Raw genomic sequence first — 23,128 nt, 5'->3', positions numbered from 1 at the left:
CCTAAAGCAACCTGCCGGGCCATAGCCCTCAGCGGTGCTGCTGGCCTCCCGGCCCTGCAGAGTCCAGCGGATGAGGTGTGATGAGCTCCTGTGAGAACCCACGTTGCACTGAAGAGGAGGGAATACCGGGGAGCTGTTCGTAACTTTTGTGGCCCAAGCCCTGTGCCTCACGTCCAGGGAAGGATCTTTACACATCCTCTTGTCCTCGAAACTTCCCGGGATTAGTCCCTCGGGCCTCCACAGCAGCATGGCTCGTGCTCTTAGCATCTCTGCGCTTGGTTTACACCAGCTCCTCCTCACCCGGGCTGTGATTGCTTCCGGTGGGGCTTTGTGGAGCTCTCACCGCCTGACCGGGGTTCTGGCCAGGAGGGAGCCAGGCTGGGCCCACAGACCTCTCCCAGAGCCCGTGCTCCAGGGCAGCCAGGCAGGGGGAGGGGCAGGGAGGCCAGCAGGCTGAGCAGAGCAGGCCCAGCCAGCTTTCCTGTCAGACGGGTGCTGCCAATTCGGAGCCAGACATCAGAACAGGTTTAACCAATTACCCGAGCGCCCCATCTGCTGTCTGGGGTGTGTGTGAGGGTGAGTGCATGTGAGGGTGTCTGTCTGGTCTGGGAGGGCTGTGGGCGTGTGTGCATGAGTGTGACTGTGTGGGTGTGTGTGGGCGGTTGGCTGTGCACATGGGCAGTGTGTGGCTGCATGTCCCAGCTGTACCCCCTCATTTGTCAAAGACTGTGGCCACCAGCTTATGGTCTTCCTATCTCCCCAAGACCTCCACCCAGCACCCCAGCCTCTCATTCCCTCTCACCTCATCACCACCCACTCTCAGGCCTTATCAGACCCCAGAATTGTGGCTGCTCTCAAATCCCACATCCAGCTATCCTTTCCTACTAGACCCCGTGTTCTTCCCGCTCACTCACTCAGTTTACCTCTTCCTCCGTGCTTTGACCTCATGGGCCCCTCCTGGCCACAGGCTCCTCTATTCTCTCTCCAACATCCTTTGTCCCACTGTTCCTTAGGTGTACCTACCTGGCAAAATCCCAAACTTGCTTGAACTTGTTTCCTTGCCTGCCCTTGCAGCTCAGTCGATAAAGACACCAGGCAAGCTTGCTGGATGTCCGCCCCCCCACCCCCGCCCCTGGAGGTGGAGATCCCAGCCTCAGCTGAGGCCTCACCCCTGTTGGTAAGTCCACTCTCATCCTCCATAGGGGAAGTCTCAAACAGTCATCCTTTTCCTCCTCCCTCCCCCCCCTCCCCCTCAGCAGAGGACTTGATTTGCATCTTCAGAGAGAACAAAGTAGCAGTGGAAGAGAACCCCTTCATATCAGTCAGGGGCCTGCAGGAAGAGACAGCCCCTTCAAGTGGGGCACTTTGAGGAGAGTGGAATAATGAATTTTGGAAAGCCAACAGAGATGTTGCAGTATCCCAAGGCTAGCAACAATGGGGAGCCCACACAGCCTTTAGGCCTGAAGAGGCAAGAGGCAGGAGCAGTTACCAGAATCATAGAGGACGGCTGGGCAGAGAGGGCCCAGCTGGGGCTGCAGCCTTCAGTAGCAGGAGGCCCGCAGACTGCAGTGGAGATGGGGGGCAGGGGGAGGGGGAAGGAAATAAATCCCCCGGTCTCACTCTCCTCCAATTACGTTTCCTAGTGGTGACTCCTAGTGGTGGGAGCCAGACATCAAGTCCATTTGAGTCAGTCTTTTGGGATGGAGAGCTGATGGAGAAGGGTGCAGAGCTGACCTGGAGGGGCCAGGGAAGCTAGCCTCTCACCCCACAACTTCCCACATTCAAACCCACACCGCCTGCTTCCAACCCATCCTCTCCACCTGCCTCCTGTTACCACCCAAAGCTCCTCTCTCCTCAAGGAGGATTCTCCCCGCACCCTGGAGGACCTCACTCCTGGGTGGTTCTTTTTCTTCTCTGCCTTTACAGTCTCCTCCACTCTCACCCATTAGAGTTTCCACAGGCCCGAGAGTCTCCCATCTAAAGCCCTCCCTTAGCCCCATGTCATGCTGCAGCCATTGTCATATCTCTGCCAACTCACATGAATTTTCTAACAGGCACTCAGTGGGCGTCCTGCTAACTTCCCAACTCAGGTTGATCTGACTTTTGCCCTAACCACACTCCACTGAGATCCTTCTCTGCAGGTCCTTGGTCTTTATCTTCCTTAAACTCTCAGCACCGGCTAAGTATGTGGACAGCTTCTCCTACTTGAAGGATGCTCATCTCTTGTCCTCTGGGATACCATGCTCTCCTTACCTTCCTCTTACCTCTTGTATTAGTTTGCTAGGACTGCCATGACAAGCACCACAGATGGGGTGGCTTAAACAACTCCTCTTCTCACAGTTCTGGAGGCTGGAAGCCCACAATCAAAGTGCCAGCATGGATGGTTTTTGCTGAGGCCTCTCTCCTTAGCTTGCAGATGACTATCTTCCTGTTCACATAGAATTCTCCCTCGATGCGTGTCTGTGTCTAAATTTCTTCTTTTTTAAAAAAAAATATATTTTTATTGATTTTAGAGAGGAAGGGAGAGGGCTAGAGAGATAGAAACATCAATGATGAGAATCATTAATCAGCTGCCTCCTGCATGCCCCCTACTGGGGATCGAGCCCGCAACCTAGGCATGTGCTCTCGGCCGGAATCGAACCTGGGACCCTTCAGTCCACAGGCCAATGCTTTACCCACTAAGCCAAACTGGCCAGGGCTAAATTTCTTCTTCTTATAAGGACACTGATCATATTGGATTAGGACCCACCCTAATGACCTCATTTTACCTTAACTCTTTAAAGATCCTACCTCCAAATACAGTCACATTCTGAGGTACGGGGAATTAAGACTTCAACATATGAATTTGGGGTGACATGATTCAGCCCATAACACTTTTCTTGGGGCTGCACTTCTTGGCAGCCTCCTGTCTCTCTGTCCACGTCTCAGAAATGGGGCACCTCGAGGTAACATTTCAGATCTTCCTCTTCTCACCTCACATACTACCCTGGGTGGTTGCGCTGTCCGTTTAGCTCCAGGTGCTGTCAAATAGATACCATGCCAGTCTGCATATCCAATCTCGACCTGCCTCCTGAGTTCCAGACAAGCACCCATTCATTGTCTCCTGATATCTCAACTTGGTGATCTTGCAGGAACCTCTATTAACTTGTAAAACAGAGCACATTACCTCCTCTGCAAATGTATTCTTCCTTCTCTGTTCCTTAGCACCAAGAAATGGCACCACTATCCATGTCCTCAGCTGCCCGAGTGGGGAACTTGGGGCCATCTTTGACTCCTCCTCTTCCCCACAGCCAATCAGCAAGAGCTGAGCAGTTGTGATGTCTTCACTTCTTTCCATCCCCATCCCATGACCTGGCCCAACCCCCATGTTCCCTCACCTGGGCTGCCACAGTGGCCTCTTCCCTGGTCTCCCCAGCAGTCATGCCAGAGTCCATGCTCCACTCCACTCTGTTGCCAGATGAATCCACTTCCCCACTGAAAGCCTCTGATGGCTCCCAGCTGTCCTTGGCCCTGCAGCAGCTGGCCCTCTTTCACCTCCAGCGTCTTGCCACCTGTTTTCTAACAACTGAGCTTCTGGCAGCTCAACCCTGGAGGGGGCGAGGGCCCTGCTTACTGTCCCACCCTCTGCCAGGCTCACCTGGGCAGAGGAGAACCAGCTCAGGTGGCAGGGGTCTATCCCCTTCCCTCACTGCCTCACTGAATTGCATGGGATCTTCAAGGGGGTGTCGTCTGCCTATGCCTGTTTACCCATTTGTCCACCTTCTCTTTCCTATTTTCGTTCTCCCCTTCCTTCTCTCCATCCTTCCATAAGGCCAAGGGAACTGGGGGGAGCCCAGATTCTTGCTCCTTGTGGGGAAGGAGGCAGACTCAGATCTTAGACAAGGCTGCCAGCAGCTACTGCACCTCCGAGTGGGGCATGGAGAGGGAATACTTCTCGGCTATGGCCCAGAGAATCACCTAGAAGCATGGGCATGTTGGGGTGGAGGGGGTGAGAGGGGAGAAGGGGTAGTTAGGCCTTGTAGGGAGTGGCTGAGAGGTTCCTGTTTGGCAGGCTAGCCAGTGACATGGGGGTGGGTGAGATGGCAGGAGCAGCAGCAGCTCTGGGGACTGGGGGAAGCTGCGTTCTGAAATTAAGGCTCGGCTCCCCAGCACCTTGGGAAAGGGTTACTTGTCACTGCCCTCACCCCTAGCATTCTGACTCTCCGGTCTAACCACAGCCTGAGTGGAGGAGGGAGGCCCAGGGGCCAGCAGGTGGAAGCCACATTCCTGGAGTGTTAATGATCTCTGGGCAGGGCAGGAGCTGAGACCCCAGACCAGCTAAAAACAACAAACAGCTCCCAGGAGGGATTTGTGTCTGTCCCGAGAGTCAAGGATTTCCGACACCCGGATGGGGGTTGTGGCCAGTGGGGATCTTAGCAAAGAAATTCCCCAGAGACCAGAAGCCCCCTGACCTGGGAGTATCACTTTGGGACAGACCCTTCCCCCATCCCTTTCCCTCCTCCACCCTCCTAGGAAGACCCAGCACCCCTGACACTGGGGAGGTGAGAGGAGAGTCTGGGTGAGTTCCTCACCTAGTCCCTCTAATCTCTGTCCACCAGTCCAGCGAACGATGCTGTTCCTGGCATTTTATTGCTAAGGACACCACGGCTCTAAGAGAATATGCTCCACACACATCTGATCCAAGGAATGGGTGAATGAGTGATGCTGGGGCCAAGCTGGGGCCGGGATCTGGGCTGGCCTGACCCCAACCATAAACCCCACCTCCCCCACCTCCACTGCATGGTCACCCTATAGGAGTGGAAGATGCTTGGAGGCCCCAGAGCTATCAGGAGGCAGCCAAGGCCTGGCTCTGAGGGACTGTGGAGGAGTTAGAAGGGGCAGAGTTCCCAGGACTAGTGCTGTGCACACTGTGGACATCAGGTACCTTTCCACTTGGCTCAAACCTTTCCACCCTGTGTAGCCTCTCTTGGCCCCCAGGCAGTCAGAATGACACCATCCCCCCCCCCCCCAACCACCACTCTCCCTTCTAGTCCCCTTGATATAAACAGTATGAGAATCTACCGAAATCCCTTTTCTACTCTAGTTCCTTGCAGTAAGTGCCCAGCAACCGCTCTGCAAAGGGGGTTCCTTCTGCAGAGTTTCAATTCATCCCCGTTGTCCAGCTTCCTGCCCTCACATGCTCTTCTGTCCTTTCCTCTACCCTTCCCTCTGGGCCCCCCAGAGGGTCTGACCCCTCCTGAGCCTGGGTCCGCATCTTCCTCAGGGGCCTTCCCATAAAATCCTGGCCTGGCTATTGGCTTGTTCCCACTGTGTTTCCCTGCCCCCACCTCTCCACCCATAATTCACAAAGCCAAGCCTTGATGCTTTAAATCCATCGTTTATTGCCCACAGTTCATTAGTATTACATAAATCACAGAGATTGAGAAATTTTCTAAGAAGGTTAAAAAGACACTGCAAAGTAACCTGGGTATGACCGAGGCCCAGGGCTAGGAAACCACCTTGCTTCTGTCCACGGGCCTGTTTCCTCTCAGAACCCCACCCTTCTGCCAGGGTAGAGGCCCAGGACAGGAAACACCCCCCCTGCCCGCCCCCCCGCTCCTCCTCCCCAATCAGGGCGTGGAACGAGATGCTGGCCATCCTGACTCAGCAGCCATCCTGACATCTTGGGCTTTTGGTCCCTGCACATGCAGACTGCTCTCTGGAAATGGGAGCGGGGCATCCCAAGCCTTCAGGAATGTTTGAAGTGGCCAGAGGAGGGCCAGGCAGATACACCAGAGCTGGAGAATCAGCTGCAGGTATGGCCTGGATTCTGGCACCGCTGAGCCAGCCCTGCCCTGACACAGCCTTCTCCCCAGACGTGAAACCATCTTCCCATGAGGTCTCCCTTCCTCTGGCCTCAGCTGAGAGGGGCTGGATGTTAACTGAAAGTCTCCCCTCATGGTGTTTTCCACAGCCAGACCAGGGCCTAGCAGCACAGCTAGCTGAATCTCTGTCACCGTCACCCTGAGCTATAAGGATTCTTCACCACCGCCACCCTACCAGGAGGAGCCCCCTTAAGTCATCTGAAACTGCATTTGGGAGCATGACCGGAAATCATCTGGGAGATAAAGTAAATAGGTGGTTGGCAAACCGCGGCTCGCGAGCCGCAGTGTGCCGCTCTGCTGACTAATGAGTTTGCCGACCACTGGGTTATTCGATGCAGAGGCCACAGGGCTGGGCCAGGGCAGCCAGCCCCGAGGAGAGATGGAGAGATCCCATCTCTGCCAGGCCTCTGGAGGGGGTGGGGGTAGAGCTGAGGTGAGCAGTTTTGGTCCCAAGGTAAAGTGCACAAGAATAAGACCCAATTAGAGGTGGGGTGGGGTGAGCTTTGCAAAAGAGGACCCAGACCTGCCCAGGCCCCAGTCACTGGCACATTCACATTATGGCGGGAGTAACTAAAAAATACCTGTCCCTCCAACACCGTGGCAGCCCTTCCCTCTGCTGCTTTGTCTTCCATGCTTGTCTCTGCCTTCTCCCCTTCCTGATGGGCAGCAGGTGGGCTGCTCCTTGGGAGAGTGGGGGCCCTCAGGGCTGCACCCTGCAGAGCTAGCTGGGAGGTTCCAGGGCCTGGCTGGAAGCTGAGGGCAGCAGGGGCTTCTGGTGGGATGTATGGTGCCAATGCCTGTAGAAGACCCACCTCACCACAACTCCCCCCGCCCTAAGGGGAGCAGAGCCTGTGGCCAGGCCTCCGCTGCCCCGCACTGCCTTGCCCTGCACGTACCTGTCCACCTCCAGCCACGTCTCTCCCCAGGTGGAGTCAGGCACCAGGGGAGGGAGGCCCTGAGGCTGCATGTTGAAGGCTCATTCCAGTTGGGATCAGGCGAGAGGTACCTTGAGACCCAGGCGTCCTCTTTTTGGGGCCTTTCAGATGAGAGATTACCCTGTTCACCCCACCCAGGCCCTGATTTCCTCTGTAGAGCTCTCCCCTTTCCTGGCCCGCACTGGGAGGGAGGCGGCAGCCAGCAGCCAGGGGCCTCAGAGGCCAGTGCAGGGTGAGAGGCGGCATGTGGGTGTGGCTCCCCTCTCCAGCCCAGGCATCCATACTACCTCCTCCTTTACAACTGTAAAGTGTTTGGCAAAGGTCCAGTGCTCCCAGGATGTGGGGTCACATACAGAACAGCAGAGTCCAGGTACTGAGACCAACTGCTGGCCATGCCCAAAGGGACCCGCCCCTTTCCCAGTCCAGTGTTCATGTTGGGATGCGCCTAGGATGACCAGCATCTGAGCAGGACAGGCAAAGACGAGATCTAGCTGGACGAGCAGGTGGAAATCCCTTGATCCAGTCCTCTGGTTCCAGACATGGGGGTGGAGGCTCAGAGAAGGAAGAGGACTTGTCCAAGGTTACGCAGCCAGCCAGCGCCAGCGCCTGCTTTGATTCCTGGGTTGATGCTTCCTCTCTGATAGGTGCCTAGAGCTCTGGCCTTTGTACTCTCAGGCATGGGGCTCTCCTGCTCAGTGGCAGTCAGCCTGGCTCCAGCTCCACACTCGGCCCTAATGCCCAGCTGCCAGCCTGGTGCCAGGAAGGAAGATCTTCCTGCAAAGGCCAGACTGCATGCCCCCGGCTCCTGCCCAACATCATTCCTTCTTGGGGCTTCCTGCCTGGAGCTGGGGTCATCTCAGGGGCCTCCCATATTTCAGGGCTCCATGAAGGGTGAGGCCAGCCAGTGTGTCACTGGGCTTCATGTAGAGGAATCAGTTCTGCAGGTGTGGCCTGGATCTTGAAGGCCAGCCACACTCAGAGCCAGCTGCCCATGGAATCTTCCAGAGACCTCCAGTGCTCCTCGATTTCCTGGGCCACCTCCTGAGGACCTTAGTCATAGCTGGCTCATCCTGGGAGGTGTAGACTGCCTCCCCTCCCTTTCCTACCCCTGAGCACCCAGGGAGGCATTGGTCTTGGCCACAACAATATCTTAAATCTACCAGCCCCGCCACCAAACCAGCCAGCTCTCAGGCCTACCCTTACTCCCACCACCAGACCACCTGCTAGCAGCATCTGAGCAGCTGCAACCAAGGCTTGATTCTGATAAAAAATAAAAATAAAATAAAAATAAAGTATAAAAGGACCCTAATTCTACCCTGTGGGCACTCTACAATTTTTCAGCTTCACACATAATTGTGCTGAGTAGAGTTTTGGCAACCCCACATAAGGCCCAGAAATGCACTTGATTATTTTTATAGGAAATGTGTCAGAATTCCTCTCCCTTATGTTAACAGGTGAATAGATTAGTCTCCCTACCACTGTGGATGGAGACCCCCCCGCCCCCAAGTGGACCAGGACTGGTGGGGCCAGCTTGCCCTCCCTGCAGGTGCTACTCATGAGACCCCTTCCCCGCCCCCAGCTCCCCAGGCTGGACAAGGCTGCACCCCCAGGCCAGTTGGCCACCACTCACAGCCCCTTGTTGTACACCACTGTCCGGCTGCTGGTGGCCCGGGCAATCTCAGGCTCTAACTGGGATGTTTCGATCTGAGGAGAGAGAACAGAGGGAGGAAAGGTGAGGGGGGATGAGAGGGGAGGGGTGAGTGGGGAGGCTGGGAGTAGCAGTTAGGACTACTCTGGAGCCCACAGTTGCCCCAGGCACCCCATCTTTAATTTTTCCTGCCTTCCTGCCAAGGGGCTCACAGTATCCCTTCCTGCCCAGGCCTCTTCCTCTGACAGTGTGTCCATGCAGGTGAGCATCCTATGCTCGGCCTCTGAGTTCTGTATTTCTCGCCAATACCTTGTCCATTGTGCTGCACAAATCCCTTCCCAGGGCCACACCCTGGACCTGGTCACCAACCAGGGCTGCTCGACCCAAACTCCTTAAATCCAAACCCTACTCTCTCAGACACCAATCATTCTAGCACCCCACTCACTCACCCTGTTTGACCCCACAGACCCCTATCATTCCAGCACCCCATTCACTCTCCCTGTTTTTTTAAAATATATATTTTTATTGATTTCAGAGAGGAAGGGAGAGGGAGAGAGATAGAAACATCAATGATGAGAGAGAATCATTGATCGGCTGCCTCCTGCACACCCCTACTGGGGATTGAGCCCACAACCTGGGCATGTGGTTTGACCAGGAATCGAACCGTGACCTCCTGGTTCATAGGTCGACACTCAACCACTGAGCCAGGCCAGCCGGGCTCCCTGTCTGTTTTTAGGCCACCAAGACCTCAGGCCCCAGACTCTCTACAGCTCGGCTTCCCATTCTCCTCCCCTAACCTGGACATGAGAGGCTATCCCTTCAGCTCCAGGTCCTTCCAGCCCTGACTGGCTTTGGAGGAAATAATCATGCAGCCTCCTTGTCTCCACTTGAACCTGACCACCTAATGGACACATTCAGCAGTCAGGGTCCATGACTTTGGCTGGATCCTCACAGTAGCCAGCAACACCCTCACCCCCTGGCCACATCGCCAGTCACCTCGCTCTCTCATTCTCCACAGAGGTCACCTCATCCTCAGCTCCCCCCTCATCCTGAGCAGATGAGCCTTCTCATTACCTCAGGGGGGAAAATAGAAGGCGTCAGAAGGAACCCATCCGTGACCCATCATAAACTCACGGCCTACTGTGTCCATACTCTGCTCCACACCTGCCCTCCTGGTACCCCTCCCCTCCCCTCCCCTCAGAGGTGTTCCCATAAGCTCCAGCTTCCCCCTGTCCACTCCAGGAGCCCACTCCTGGGTTGTCCTCCATCTTTTCCATCTTTTCTCTTGCTGGCTCCTGCCCTCTAGCATTTCAACACAGACAAGCACCTTCTGTCTAAGAAAGACCTCCCCTCAACCCCACGTCACACTGTGTAGCTTCTGCCGGGTGTCTCTCCTCCCCAGCAACCACATTTCTTCAAGGCACTATCTACAGTCGTAGCCACCTCCACCTCCTCACCTCCCACTGGCTTCTCAGCCCACAGAAATCTGGCTTCAGTTCCCACCACGTTCCACAAAAAATCTTTCTCTCCAAGGTCACTGCTAACCCCCTTTTCTGTGACATCCGTTGGACACTTTTCAGGGTCCCTGGTTGGGCCCTCTTCCCTGCACACACAGCCTTCCCTGCGACTCCCATATTTGAGGAGTCTCCAGCCACATTTCTCCCCCGAGTCTTGGGCCCACAACGGACTGCTTACTAAACGTTCCTGTGATGTCTCGTAGGCACCTGAACTGAACCTACCTAGAATGGAACTGAATCAACCCCTGCCCCAATCCAGCTCGCCATGCTGCCACCTAATGGTACTCTGGCCAGAGACCCTGGGGCCCAGGCGCAAGGTGCCACGGACCAGTGCTGCCTGCAAAGAACTCAGTCGTACACAGGCTGCGCATGTCAGAGGCCAGACAAAAGGGGGTTTGATGTGGACTAGGGTGGAGGGCATAGCAGAGTTTCTGGAGAAGGGGGACCCTTCCCCTGTAGTCCCTGGTACCCCAATACCCAGGCTCTGGCCATTTGAGAGGGCCAAAGAGACAAGAGCTAGGTTCAAGGCCTGGGCCTCTTCCCCACTCCCTCTCCTCAAACCACCTCCCCCGTCCCCACCCCTGCTGGCCTGAGTTCCCTCCACTCCACCCGCTCGCCTCGTCCCCACGCTGCCACTGACACAATGCACAGCGCCCACGCTTAAAAATCTAAATGCTTTTGAAAATGTTTAACCTAGTTAGACAAATTAGCAAAAATTTGTGCAAAACAATTTAGGTATTTAAAATATTCAATGTTTTTAAAAAACTGGAAAACTGTTCTTAGCTTTCAGCTGCAAAAACCAACAAAATATAACATCCCAGCAATCTTACCATGAGGTGTAACATAACCCTTCGGGAAAGCTGTTAAACAGCTACTGAGGCATCCTGGGAAATAGCACTTCATTTATTCAAATGCACATATGTCAGGCTTTTGCACCATATGTCATTCCAAGCTATTTACAGTAATAATTAAATCTTAATCAACGTTTAACCTCTGTAAAATGTTTGAAGAATCCTAATCACCCTTCAGACTGCACTAATGAAGGAGAAATATATAAACATAAAAGGAAAATGATGCATAGATATCACGCTGGAAAGAACAGTAATTGCAAAATTGTATTTCTTTTAAATATAATCAGTAAATGATGTAAAGTAAGCCAAGGAGTATTTTAAGTTAAGACATCTTGGATGTCAGAGGTGTGAGCAGCTAATTTTGTTCTGCTACCCATAACAGATGTAGCATATTTTATTTTAGTGCCATTATTAGCAACTTCCCATGCCGGCTCTCACTGAAGCACCGAGGCCCGCATGAAAATCGGAGAGAGAGGCTGCCGCTCACCGCCACAGTGGAGGACCATGGGCCAGGGCCACGGCCACTCGGCTCACTCCCTGGAGAGGGCTGGCCCCAGGGACCCTCCCAGTGGAGGCTGTCTCAGACCCAGGACCCCCAGGCTCCCCCAGGCTCCCCACTGTGCTGAGGGCAGCTGGTGGGAGGGAAGCATGGGGGAGATACAGGCAGTGGGAAGGTCCTGGGGGGAGGTGACTGGGGCACGCAGGAGCAGGAGTTTGGGGACAGAGCTGGCATGCAAGGCTCTTTCTCTCATTTCAACGCCATCAGCCTTTAAGCCAGCAGAAGTTTATGGCTGCCAACTCCATCCACCAAGGCTGGGCACACAGAGATGGAGAAGATTAGCCCATGCCCTTGAGGAGCTCCAAGTCTAGGGGAGGAGCCAGCTAGGAAAGCAGATGGATCCCAGAGAGACAAAGTGCCATGGAAACTGGGGAGGGGGCGGAGTCAGCATGTACTAGTGAAAGAACAAGGAAGGAGGACTTCTCAGAGGAGGTGGGCCAGGAAGGAAAGGAGGATTTTGATGAGAGGGCAAGAAAAACTTGCTGGGAGAAGGAAAAGCATTCGCTGGCCAGCACGGCCTGCTTGCTGTGGGCAGTGTGGGGCATGTGGGGTATGGGGCAAGGAACAGAGGTGGGGCTGGGACAGGCAGGCGCCTGAAGCCCATGCGGAGGTGTCAGCATTTTATCTGAGGGCAACAAGGCACCGGGGAAGAATTCTGGGCAGGGGTGGGCTCCCCTTTAGAAAGGTCTCTCTGGTGGCAGAGGGTGTGGAGGATGGAGCGGAGGAGTGGGCGGCAGCTGTGGGAACCAGCGAGAGGTGCCAGGCCCTGCCCTAAGACGCTGCCAGCGTGGCTTAGAGAAGAGCGCACGCTGGGGATCCTTTCTGAAGATGAAACCCATAGGAGTTGATGACCAATCCCATGTGGGGGTAAGAGGGAGGTGTGGAGAACGACTGTGCGTTGGATGATTCCTAATTCAAACTCCGGAGCTGGGTGGCTGGCTGTGCCATTCTCAGAGGCAGGGAACACGGGAGGGGGAGGGAGAGGGGGCTGGATCAGGGTAGGAGGTGATAGGCTCGGGGTCAGCCCTGATGAGCCTCCCAGCCAGAGAGGCCTGAGAAGCAGGCAGGTCCCAGGCTCTGGGGCTCTGGCCAGGGGTCTGGGCAGGAGGACGAGCCGGGATGTGAGCACAGCCGGAGCCCCCGGAGTGGAGGAGCTTGCCCAGGAGAGCAGATGGCAGGGGAGGGTGCCAGGCCTGGGGAACAGGCACATTTGAGGGGCGCGCATAGGGAACAAGCCCGTGATGGCGGCCTGAGGGGACCAGCCCAAGGAGCGGCAGCAACGGCAGAGGGTGCTACAGACACCGGGCTGAGAGGCTGAGGTCTTGACACTGGGATTTGGTGACCTCTGGAGTCCAGATTTCCTAACCTTCACTCAGGGCTGACCCCGGGCACAGCCTCTCACTTCTGTCCTGGACCAACTCAACTGGCCATTGGTGAAGACCCCTCCAGCTCTCTGGCCACAGTGGGGGATTGGCTCAGTGGCCCACCATCTTGAGGTCTCATGGGTCTGGACCACTAGGATTCCTCCCCGCTGGGCTAGCGAGGGAGGCTGGGGCAGGGACGCCTGGGCTGTACCCCCACTTGAAGATCACCTGCCTTCGATGGGAGGCTGTGTCCTCCCTGGAAATCATACCCAGGGCCCTGCTAGTAAATAAATGTGATACAGGTCCTGGGTGAGGGCCGTGGAGCGCCCTGCTGCTGCCCGAACCCCCTCCGGAGTCCCCGAGGCAGGGACAAAGGGTTGTGCTGTGCTCTGGGAGGCCCCCGCCGTTTGGGGGACTGGTGGGTCAGAAGCGGAAGCCGGCTGTATGTGCCACGTCAGAAGCATGTGGCTACAGTGTCTCCCAGCAGGTGTGGTGGGAGGGAGGGGCCAAGGCCCAGTGGGAGCAGTGGGCACAGCAAGGAGCCAGCAGCTAGTCAAAGCTAGAGCCCCAGGACAGGGGCTTGGTTCTGACCACAGAAGAGCTCTGAGGAGCCACCTCTGGGAAGAGGGTGACAAGGAGAAAAGTGGCCACAAGGAGATCTAGTCCCAGGCTGCCAGGTGGGGGTAGGCAGGAACCTTAGGGCCCCTCTGTTCATCTGGTGGACCCCTCCCAGGCACCTGATGGCCAGTCAGCAGGGGCCCTGAGGGAAGGGGGTGCCTGGGATGGGGAGCCAGAGCCCTGGAGGGTGGGGGCTGCAGGAACTGCACTGGCTGATGGAACCCCCAGCCTCGGAACTGGGGTGCCATGAAGACGTGGGTCTGCTGGGAACATGCCCACCCTGCCACGGCATAAGCATTGTTGCCCTGCTAGCATTCCGGAACTCTGAGGCAGAACCTGCTCCCTCACTCCGGATCGCCCCTGCCCCCCTTATCAGAGCCCCAACCCCCCTCTAGACCCAGCCAGGCCCTGCTGCCCCTCGCAGCAGCTACCTCCAGACCACTGGTTGCATCTAAGATCAGAAGCAGCAGATAGAAAGCACCACATCCTGTATCCCGCAGCCCCCCAAGGCCCAGCTGGCCCCAGAGTCCCCTAGAGCAGCCTGGCAGCCTTCCTGTGTGGCAGGGGAAGGGTTAACCCTGAGCTATTTGCCTCTGTCCCCTGGCTCATCTTGGGTGGGGGGCCAGAGTCAGGAATGCATTTGGGGCCACCCTCTGCCTCTGCAGCCTGGGAGCACACACACCTGCAGCCAGCGGCCAGCAGATAGTTTACATATTTGAACCTGGAGCTAAGGTGCCGAGACATAAACAGGAAACTGGATCCGCAGCCTGTGCCCCATTCTCAGGGGCTTTTACCTACTACAAAGCACTTCCTCCTCCTGGCCTTTTTTCTGGTGGCTTTTCTGCCTCCTTTTCAAAGGCACTGGGCTGGGGGCTGGGGTGTGCAGCGTGACCCTGTGACATTGTTCAAAGCCGCCTCCTGCTCCTGGCCAAGGGTTTGGGCCTCTGAGGGTCCACAGGTGGCGACGACATTGACATGGGGTCCAATGCCCAGGCTGGAACCTGGCTGACCCTGGCACCTGGCTGACCCTGTGTGCCTGAGGCCTCTGCCAGGCCTGGAACCAACTTGCCTCCTGGGCAGCCACATCCCACCCTTTCTCACTAGGGTTGGGCAGACCTCGGGTCTTGCTCAGACACACACATCCAGGCCCCACCTTTGGGGAAGTTATCCTAATTGGTGTGTAGGGGTGTTAGGCTGGGGCTGAGGAGTAGATGAGGCCTGAGCTTAGACCCCTGGGTCAGGCTCTGGTGCTGGCTCTGGGCTCCCATTGACTTCCCAGTGAATGTCAGCCTTCTTGGACACTCAAGGCCTTCTGGAACCTTCTCCAGGTTCATCACTCACTGGCTGCTCTCTATTTCCAATGCATTGTATGTTTAGGCTTTGAGGCCTGCGTCCAGCTATATCCTAATCTTTTAAGGCTGCCTCCTCCAGGAAGCCTCCCCTGATCTTCTCAGACCAAATCCATGCTGCCACCTCTGGTACCCCTGGCACTTTAGTATTTCCATCTCCATCACATCCCAGTCGTAGGCCGATTTGTACACTAACCATATGTGAACACAGCGGTCCCCCACCTCAGCCCAGTGTGAGCCACTCGAGACAGCTCAGTATTCCTGTGCCTTGTCACTATAGGCCCTCGATAAAAGTTGAATCAAATTGAACCAAGCTCCCCAAGAGCAGGAATCCTGTCTTATCTTTTCCCTCCTCTGCTGTGCGATGTGCACCCAGCGGATGCTCAGACCCCCTCCCCACCTCCCATTTTGGAGCTTTGTTCCTGAGAGTGCCCTCTGGTGGACCAATTTCAGAATCATTTTCTGTCCTAAGGGCCTCAGTTTTTTCATATGTACAGTGGGAAGATTTTCTACCTCTTGGGTTTGGGATGAGGATAAATCAAGAAACGGATGAGAGAGCCCTCGGGAGGTTTAGAAAACCTATGGGATGCTTTGTAAGGGAGGCAGGGCCCTGTGGTTATCCCCGTGCCCAGGCCCAATCTTGCCGCCTGCATCTCCTCATGGCTCACAAGGCTAAACACTTCGCACATATTGATGCTTTTAATCTTCTCAACAAAAGCTTTGCACAACCAAGCTTCCTCCAGCCCTGTCCTGAATTCATCTAGGTGTTCTAGAAGGTCCTAGAAAAAACCAGGAGGGACAGGCTGAGAGGCAGCCCTGCTAAGGCCTGTCACAGGGGCATGTGTGTGCATGTTCAAGTGTGTGCCTGTATGCACGCGCAGGTGTGGGTTGGGGGTGTGGGGAACAGGCAATATGACAGGTGGCGTTGGCGTTCCTGGGCTCCAAGCAGCTTTGCCATTCCCATCCATCCTCCTGGGGGGTCCTGTAGGCAAACTCCAAGAAAGCAGCGGGCGGGGAGGCAGCAGATTTCTGATGGCAAAAATAGCCCACTTTGGAGTTCAGTAAGGACTGATTAAACCAGTAAATGAGAAAAACCCCAAACAAACATCTCTAAGCAAAGTAGGAGATGGATTTGAGATGGGAGGGGAGGAGGCCCCTACTCTGGGAGATGGTGAACACCTGTGGGCTCAGGAGAAACACAATGTCCCCTGGGCATTGTCTCTGGCCTCATATCAGCCCTGATGAGCAGGAGAAGCAGGAACCAACAAAGTCAAGGTGAGCCCAGAGGACCCATGCTCTGCATTAGGTGTTGATAAAAAGTGCCAGTTCTCAGCCTTAGGGACACCCTGTGTGTTAAGGGAAGGAGAAAGTGAGATGGGACATAAAAGAGAGATGGGACACAGGAAACACACAGCACCAGAGTCTACACGTGTGAGGTCAAACAAACCCTGGTGGAGCTCATCAGGGAGGACTTCCTGGAGGAGGGGTCATTTATAGAACAGTTTGAATGAAGACCTGAGCTCATTCCCAACTCTTGGTTGGGAGTTCACATGCTTTTCCAGAGTAAGAGAGGCAACCATTTGCTTCTGGGTGGATCACAGCTCCCAGCCAAGTTGGTTCATCAAAACCACCATGGGAAGAGAGATGGTGGAGACTCTGGTACCCACTGGGAGTATCCATATTCTTTTCCTGTACAGGGACTCCATGCCTCTTGTTTCTTAACTCAGAAAGCTGGAGGGGGAGAAAGGAGGAGTAGGGGATAAGGAGGGAGAAGAGGGTGGCTGAGCCTGACCCTCAGGTATCTCATGTACCACAAGGGCCCGGACTCTAAGCCACCCTCTGGGGCCAGGGCAAGACGTGGCTTGTGAATGGTAGGAGGCTGTAAAGTGGGCCTGAGCCGTCCTCAGAACATGCTTCTAGTGCCCTGGACCCTCTGGGGCTGCGGTGAGGAGGGGCCAGGCTGAGAGGGAGGGGTGGGGGGTTAACAGGACTGCCAAAGAGGCTCTGAGCAGGAAGCCCTGGGGGCTCTGATGATGTCTTTTCTTCCAGTCAAGGTGTTTGGCAGAAGCTGGAGGGGCAGAGGGAGAGTGAGGAGGGGTCCCCAGCTGAGGTGTCCGGGAAGGCCAAAGGGCAGGAGCCAACAAACCCACAAACACAGGGCAAACAGGCCCAACAGGACACAATCCTGGCTGCCAGCGAACCTGACTCCTTGGCCCCACGGGGCTCCTGCAGCGCTGATGTGGGGAAGAGAGAGACACCTCCCTGGGACAGCCCACAGCCCTACTAGCAGCCTAGGGCCCCTCCTCCACCGCAGCCCAGCCAGAGGCACACAGCCCCATTTTTCCTGTGCCCCGCCCCAGCCCCTATTGCTGCTTGGGGGTCTCAGAAGCCCAGTGAGTGGCGTACTGAGAAAGGCTAGGCTCCGCCCATTCATAATTCGGCATATTCTCGAGCCATGCGGGGTCCCAGGAGGTGGCTCTCAGACAAGACACCCAGTGTCAGCATCGGACTTAAGGCCACACAGGCCCCTGTCAGCAGTGCCCCCTCTAGGACCAGGTCTCCTGGTTTCACTTCCAGAATCCTAATGGGCAGAGCCAGGAAGAAACTGTGTTCCAACACCTTATCTTCTGGCTGGGGAAACTGAGGTCTTGGAGGTCAAGACCAAGATCACAGAGCTAAGAGATGCCAGCCCTCGGAGGGCAGGCCTGGGGGACATAGGGAAACCCCAACCTCAGGGGTCAGGACAGTCCCACCAGTGGCCCCCACTCCCCTGAGCCTCACTCATCCACAGAGGAGCCCCACCTTTTCCTGTGGACATATTTCAACCTCACCAAATCAGCTAATTATTGACAGTTGGTGAAGAGGAGATTTCACTTTTTCCTCCTGTTAAACTGCTCCTAATTAGTTCCCTGTCACACGGCTGGCTCGGCCGCCCGCCGCTTGCCGTTCACGCGGTAATCCCGCTGCACAGTGCCTCATTAACCTTTTGCTCCTCTCCTGCCGCCTGCCAACAAGATGAAGACAAAAACAGATTGTCGAACAATGGCTCCGGCTTGTATGTGCAGCCCCGTTCCCCAGCCTCCGAGCTCCCAGGGGAAGAGTGGGGGAGAAGAGAGGGGAATGGGGCTGGGAGGAGCCCAAGAGAAATCCAGGAGGGGAGAAAGAGGCACAAAGACAGATAGAAACAGAAATAGGCTGGGATGCGGGGAGGGGGCCTTGGCCAAGGTACTGCTTCTTGCTCTGGGGAGACAGGAGGTTCGTTAAACAGGATTAGATGCGCTCCCAGGTAGGGAACACTGGCTGTCAGAGTTGGAGGGACATTCCCCATTCCCTGGTCCAGCCTCTTTGGGCAGCAAAGCCCGCGGGCCCAGAGACTGGACCCTGGACATCTCCCTTGAGGGACCCAAGTCACCAGCGTGTGTGCATGTGTGTGCGTGCGTTTGTGTGTGTGTGTGCATGCGTGTGTGTGTGTGTGTGTGTGTGTGTGTGTGTGCGCGCGCGCGAGAAACTACTCTAGAAATGATTCCTCCTCCAGGAAGTCCTCTCTGATGAGCTCACGGGGATCAGTCTCACTTCACATGTGTACTCTGGTGCTATGTATTTCCTGTGTCTCATCTCCCTCCTCAGTTCCTTTCTCGCTTTCTCAATACATAGGGTGTCCCTAAGGCTGAGAACTGACACTCTTTGTCAAATGACCACATTTGCCGAGAACACAAGAGCCTCAATTCCCAGTGAGGGCAGGGCCAGAAAGGCCATCACACATTAGGACGTACCGTGTCACAGAGGCCTCCACAACCTGCCTGGCCTGACATTTCTTGTTTATTGGGCTTCTGTCCGGCCCACAGAATAGAGGCTCCCTGAGACGGGGGGCTCTGACATGGCCCTTCCAGTTACAGGAAGAAGGGGAAAGCACCCCAGTGTCTATGATGAGGGGAACAGACTCTGGGTGCGATGGGCCCGTTGATGCCTGGGCATGGCCTGGCTGAGCTAGCCTTGGCCAATGCCCCATAGCCTTAACCTGCAGGCCACAGGGTCCACCAGGGCAGACCCATATTCCCTGCATGGCAACATGGCTGGGACCTGGAAGGGAGGCCAAGCCTGGTGCCCCTGTTCTGGTGCTCAGGTTCCTAAAGAGGTCCCTGCCCCGCCTGCTGGCCTGCCAGATAAGCCCACAGCCCTGGGTCAGAGAACAAAGGCACTAACACCTACTCCAGAAGGTCCCTGAGAACACGGACATGGGTTCCCCAGGAAGCAGGGGAGGGCTGTGGAAGGGGAGTCATCTGGGCCTCGGACTTGGGTCTTCTTATTTCATAATGAGGTGGGGTGGGCAGGGGAGGGGAACAATCCTTCTGTGAGTACAGAGCTCACTCCATCACTACCAACTTTGGATCTTGGGCGAGGAACTGAACCTTGGAACGCCTCAGTTTCTTCATTTGTAAGCAAATGGTACCAACCTCATAGGACTGTCACATTCTGGACCCTTATTTCCCCACCACAGCCAACCAGACCCCTCTACTTACTGGACCCATCATTGTCCTCTCTCCAGGCTCCCAGCCCTCAACCGAACACCCAGTGAATAAAACTTCCTTTGCTGTTCTCAAGTAGTTTCTCACCCATGAGCCAACTTCTCTTAACAGAGAGAAACTTGACTATCATTTTGCCTCCTACACTGCTGTGTCCAGCTACATCACCCAGTTTCCAAGTCTCGTTGACTTCTGGTCCCTTCTGCTGCAGCTCACTTGCAGAGAGCTCCCTCTTTCTTGAAATACCCTTGTCCTCAGCATCAATAAAGCCACTCCATAGAAATTCTCCCTCTGCCCCTGGCTGCTCTTGATGCCTTTTCTCCCCCCACACAGTGGCCTCACCCCTTCCTCAACTTCAGTTCCCCCCAGGCACCTAACGTTCAGAAATGCCTGAGCCTTCAAGGACATTAGGAAGATTGAACACAGCAAGACATGCAGAGTTTCCCAGCATGCTGCCTGGCATAGTAGATGATTAGTAAATGGTAGCAATTATTATTATTTGCTATTTTTATTTAAAAATTTAGTGCCATTTCAATAGGCAGAAATACTGATTTGAAAAGGCCAGACAAGACTCTCACCCAGTGATAGAAGTTCTTCTCTCAGCCTCTGGGGTTAGTGGGTTGAAAGCTTCATGCCAAACACCACACACCAAGGCCAACCAGGCTAGGAACCAGCTCCTAAGTGCAGTTTCCATGTTCCCTAATTAATTAATTAGTGTCCCGGCGATTACTCCTGTTGACAACCTTGGTGGCTCTTGGCAAGGTTGGGTCAGCCCAAGCAAGTCCAGACTTATTGTGGCAAATCCCACTGGCTTCTGGGATGTGAGACATGATCCCCCTATGGCAGAGGCAGCGCCTTGTTAGAGAGAATTAATTGGGAGGATGAATGGGGGGAGGGGGACAAGGTCTTCTTAGCCAACTGCTGATGGCCTTGGTGCTATAGGTCACAGACAGGTCTCAAAACACCCCATAATGCCCAGGCCTACCTGCATCCTGTTGGGGTTGATTCAGGTGAGGAGGGGGCTCTGAAAAATCACATCCCTACCCTGCTTTCCCAGGAAACAACCTTATTATGCAATGACTATATTCTTCCCAGTCTGGAGAAAGAAGCCTGGGTTGCAATGAGACACCCAGAGAACTCCGCCTATTTGAGGCAGGCCTGGGGGACGACAGGAGCCTGCGCCCGGACATGGAACCTCTGTGAGGCCAGCGCTGCTCACTGAGACCATGTCCTGCTATCCACCCACCCACCCCCACCCCCGCCCCTTATCAGCCCCAGAGGAACACCCGTCAAAGACCCACGGCGCTCCCTCCTGATGTTTCCCACTGCAGGGCAGCCCCAGCTCCACCTCTCTCCTCTGCTCGCAGGTAGGTCAGGTGGTTGAGTGAGGAGAGGAAATCCCACAGAACAAGCAGATGCAGCACTTCCTGGGAGCTCTGGCCTGGGAGTGGCCTCTGGGGTTCCCTCCATATCAGCCCTGACTTCTGTGACTTTGGGCTGGTCCCGGGGCTGCTCTGGGCCTCCTGTCCCCAGCAGAGTCAGCAGGATGGTAAACCACGACCTTTAAAGTCCTTTCAACAGGCACAGTCTCGGATTCTGTACCTTGGGTTTGTCGGCCCTGGGTCCCTCCCCTGTGCAGACAGGGGGAGCCGTGAGGGCTGCTTGAAACATCTGACCACAGTGGTGCCTCCAAGCACACGGGGCCCTTGGACCCTCGTCTAGAACCGCAGACTCAGCCCAACTACACAGAGAGATGCAGCGGCTTCGGGGAGTGCCGGGCCCAGCCCTCCAGGAGGGGCATGCCAGGGCCTCCGAGAAGTGCCCTCCCTGGTTGACCTTCCAGACAACCTGCAGCCCTGGGCTCCATGTGGAGGCCCCAAGCATCAGGTAATAGCTGTGCAGCTTCCATGGGGGGTTGTGGTGGGAAAGGAGACAGGAGGGAGGGGAGTCCCTGGCTTCATGACAAGGCTGGGCCCTGTGGGCCTAAGGGTACTGCTGGCACAGATCACACACTAGGCTTGCCATCCCTATTGGGCTGCCCCCCAAGATAGGAGCCCCATCACCTTATAGCTTCCTTTTAGGACTCTGGGGGCTCAGTTCCCACCCTCCTAGGACTGCAGGGCCTAGAGGCTGGGTCACCAACTCCTGCTCTAAGACCCTGGGTCCCAGTCCTCACAGGCCAGGTCTAACACCCAGGAAGGACCCTTATTTTCACCTTCCCCGACTTCCCTCTGGGCACCGATACCCTCCCACTGTTTCTGGAGGCTGGAGCAGGGTCAGTCCCCGAATAGAGCAGATTCAGAAGTGCCCAGCTCCAGCCACAGCCTCCATCTGCCACGAGCTCAGTGACTCCACATAAGCAGTCCACTCTCCAACCCTCACACCTTGCTTTCCCACCAGCTAGCTTGCCCACCTTCCCCTCCACCCGCTGAGATTCCAGGGCCCGCCCCTTCTCCCGACCTCTTACCAGCCTCCCAAAGGCCCCACCCAGCTGGACAAAACCCTCTGAGAGAGTCCTGTGGTGCCCAGAGTTGGCCCCCAGCACCTCTGGGTGGACAGGCCCTGCCCACAGCCATAGGCCTGTGTCCCCCCTCAGCTTCCCCTCTGCCGACCCCCACTGCACTGCCATCAGGCTCTCTGACTTCCTTGGTCAGCTGTCTCTCCCACTCACTCCTCTGAATGTCTAGCTTCTCCACAGTCGTCAAACTTGTGACCTTCCCTTTCCCTACCTCTTGCTTCCTCTCTGCTCAGGCATGAGAATACAGACCAGAAGCTATAAGAACAACTTCCTTAAGCTCTCCACCCCTGATCCCCACCCCAACTGCATCTGTCTCCCGCTCCTGAGCTGGGGAGGGCTTTCTCCCTGTCAGAGTGACTCCCTTGAATCCCCACCCCCACCTCATAGACTTTGCTCTCCATCCTCTTTCTCCACCTCGCTCTTGGTGTGTCCTTTTTGTATATACACGTGCCACTTCCTCCCGTTTATAAAAGGGGAAATATCTATGAACCTGTTTCTATTTTGTTTGTTAGCTTATTTTGCATATTAGATTCCACACATGAGTGAAATCATATGGTACTTGTCTTTCTCTGACTGGCTTATTTCACTCAGCATAACACTCTCCAGGTCTATCTATGCTGTCACAAAGGGTAACATTTCCTTCTTTTTCGTGGCTGAGTGGTATTCCGTTGTGTAAACGTATCATAGCTTTTTTATCCGCTCATTTTACTATGGACACTTAGGTGCTTCCAAATCTTGGCTACTGTAAATAACATAGGGCTGCACACAGACAGCAGTATGGCAAATACCAGAGGGAAAGGGGGTGAGGGAGGAGCAGAGTGTAAAGGGGGGATAAATGCTGAGGGAAGAAGACTGGACTTGGGGTGGTGAACACACAACACAATATACAGATGATGCATTATAGAACTGTACACCTGAAACCTATGTAATTTTACTAACCAATGTCACCCCAATAAATTCAACTAAAACGTTTTAAAAAATAAAAATAAAAAGGGGAAAATGAATAAAAGCTTCCCTTGATCCCACACCTCATTCCAGCTGCGGGTCTGTTTCTCTTTTTTCCCTTGACACCAAATATTCCGCCCTGCCACCCCGGTTCCTCACCCATCAGCTGGACCTGCCCCTTGGGTCAGGGTTTGCCTTCACTGCCTGCGACACCCAGACATTCTTCACCCTCCCGGAGCTTCACCTCTCAGGAGCGTCTGACTCTGTGATCGGCCCACCGGCCCCAAATCCCACTCGGCTTTGTCCTTGCCTCCCTGGTCACTCATCCTTAGTCTCCACCCCTACCCGAGGACCGCCTTTCTCCACAGGCTCACTGGCGGATCCCACCACCCCCTCGATTCCATGACTGTTTCTTATGTTGGTGGCCCTACTTCTGT

General features: G+C 55.3%; 2 protein-coding genes across 4 annotated transcripts in view; one reads left to right on the top strand and one right to left on the bottom strand.

Annotated features, from left to right (window-relative positions):
- STAMBP (STAM binding protein) overlaps nt 1–23,128 on the top strand; it is a 762,428-nt gene that overhangs the window by 125,993 nt on the left and 613,307 nt on the right. The gene's annotated exons all lie outside the window — the stretch shown is intronic.
- The window catches only part of SFXN5 (sideroflexin 5), a 109,455-nt gene continuing 91,686 nt past the window's right edge, over nt 5,360–23,128 (bottom strand). Inside the window, exons 14-15 of one of the 3 annotated variants that reach the window (XM_080684752.1) lie at nt 8,430–8,503; nt 5,360–8,059 (exon numbers count right to left, since the gene is read on the bottom strand). In XM_080684752.1, the coding sequence (XP_080540878.1) occupies nt 8,023–8,059; nt 8,430–8,503 (111 nt within the window). In that variant the 3' untranslated portion in view covers nt 5,360–8,022. Of the gene's footprint in view, nt 8,060–8,302; nt 8,504–23,128 lie in introns of those variants that run through there. The other 2 variants (XM_080684754.1, XM_080684753.1) reach the window with 2 other exon arrangements.

The sequence above is a fragment of the Plecotus auritus genome (assembly GCF_963455305.1).
Source record: "Plecotus auritus genome assembly, chromosome: 8".
NCBI classification, from domain to species: domain Eukaryota; kingdom Metazoa; phylum Chordata; class Mammalia; order Chiroptera; family Vespertilionidae; genus Plecotus; species Plecotus auritus.
Note: the sequence above shows the minus strand (reverse complement) of the source record. Positions and strands in the feature narration are given on the sequence as shown.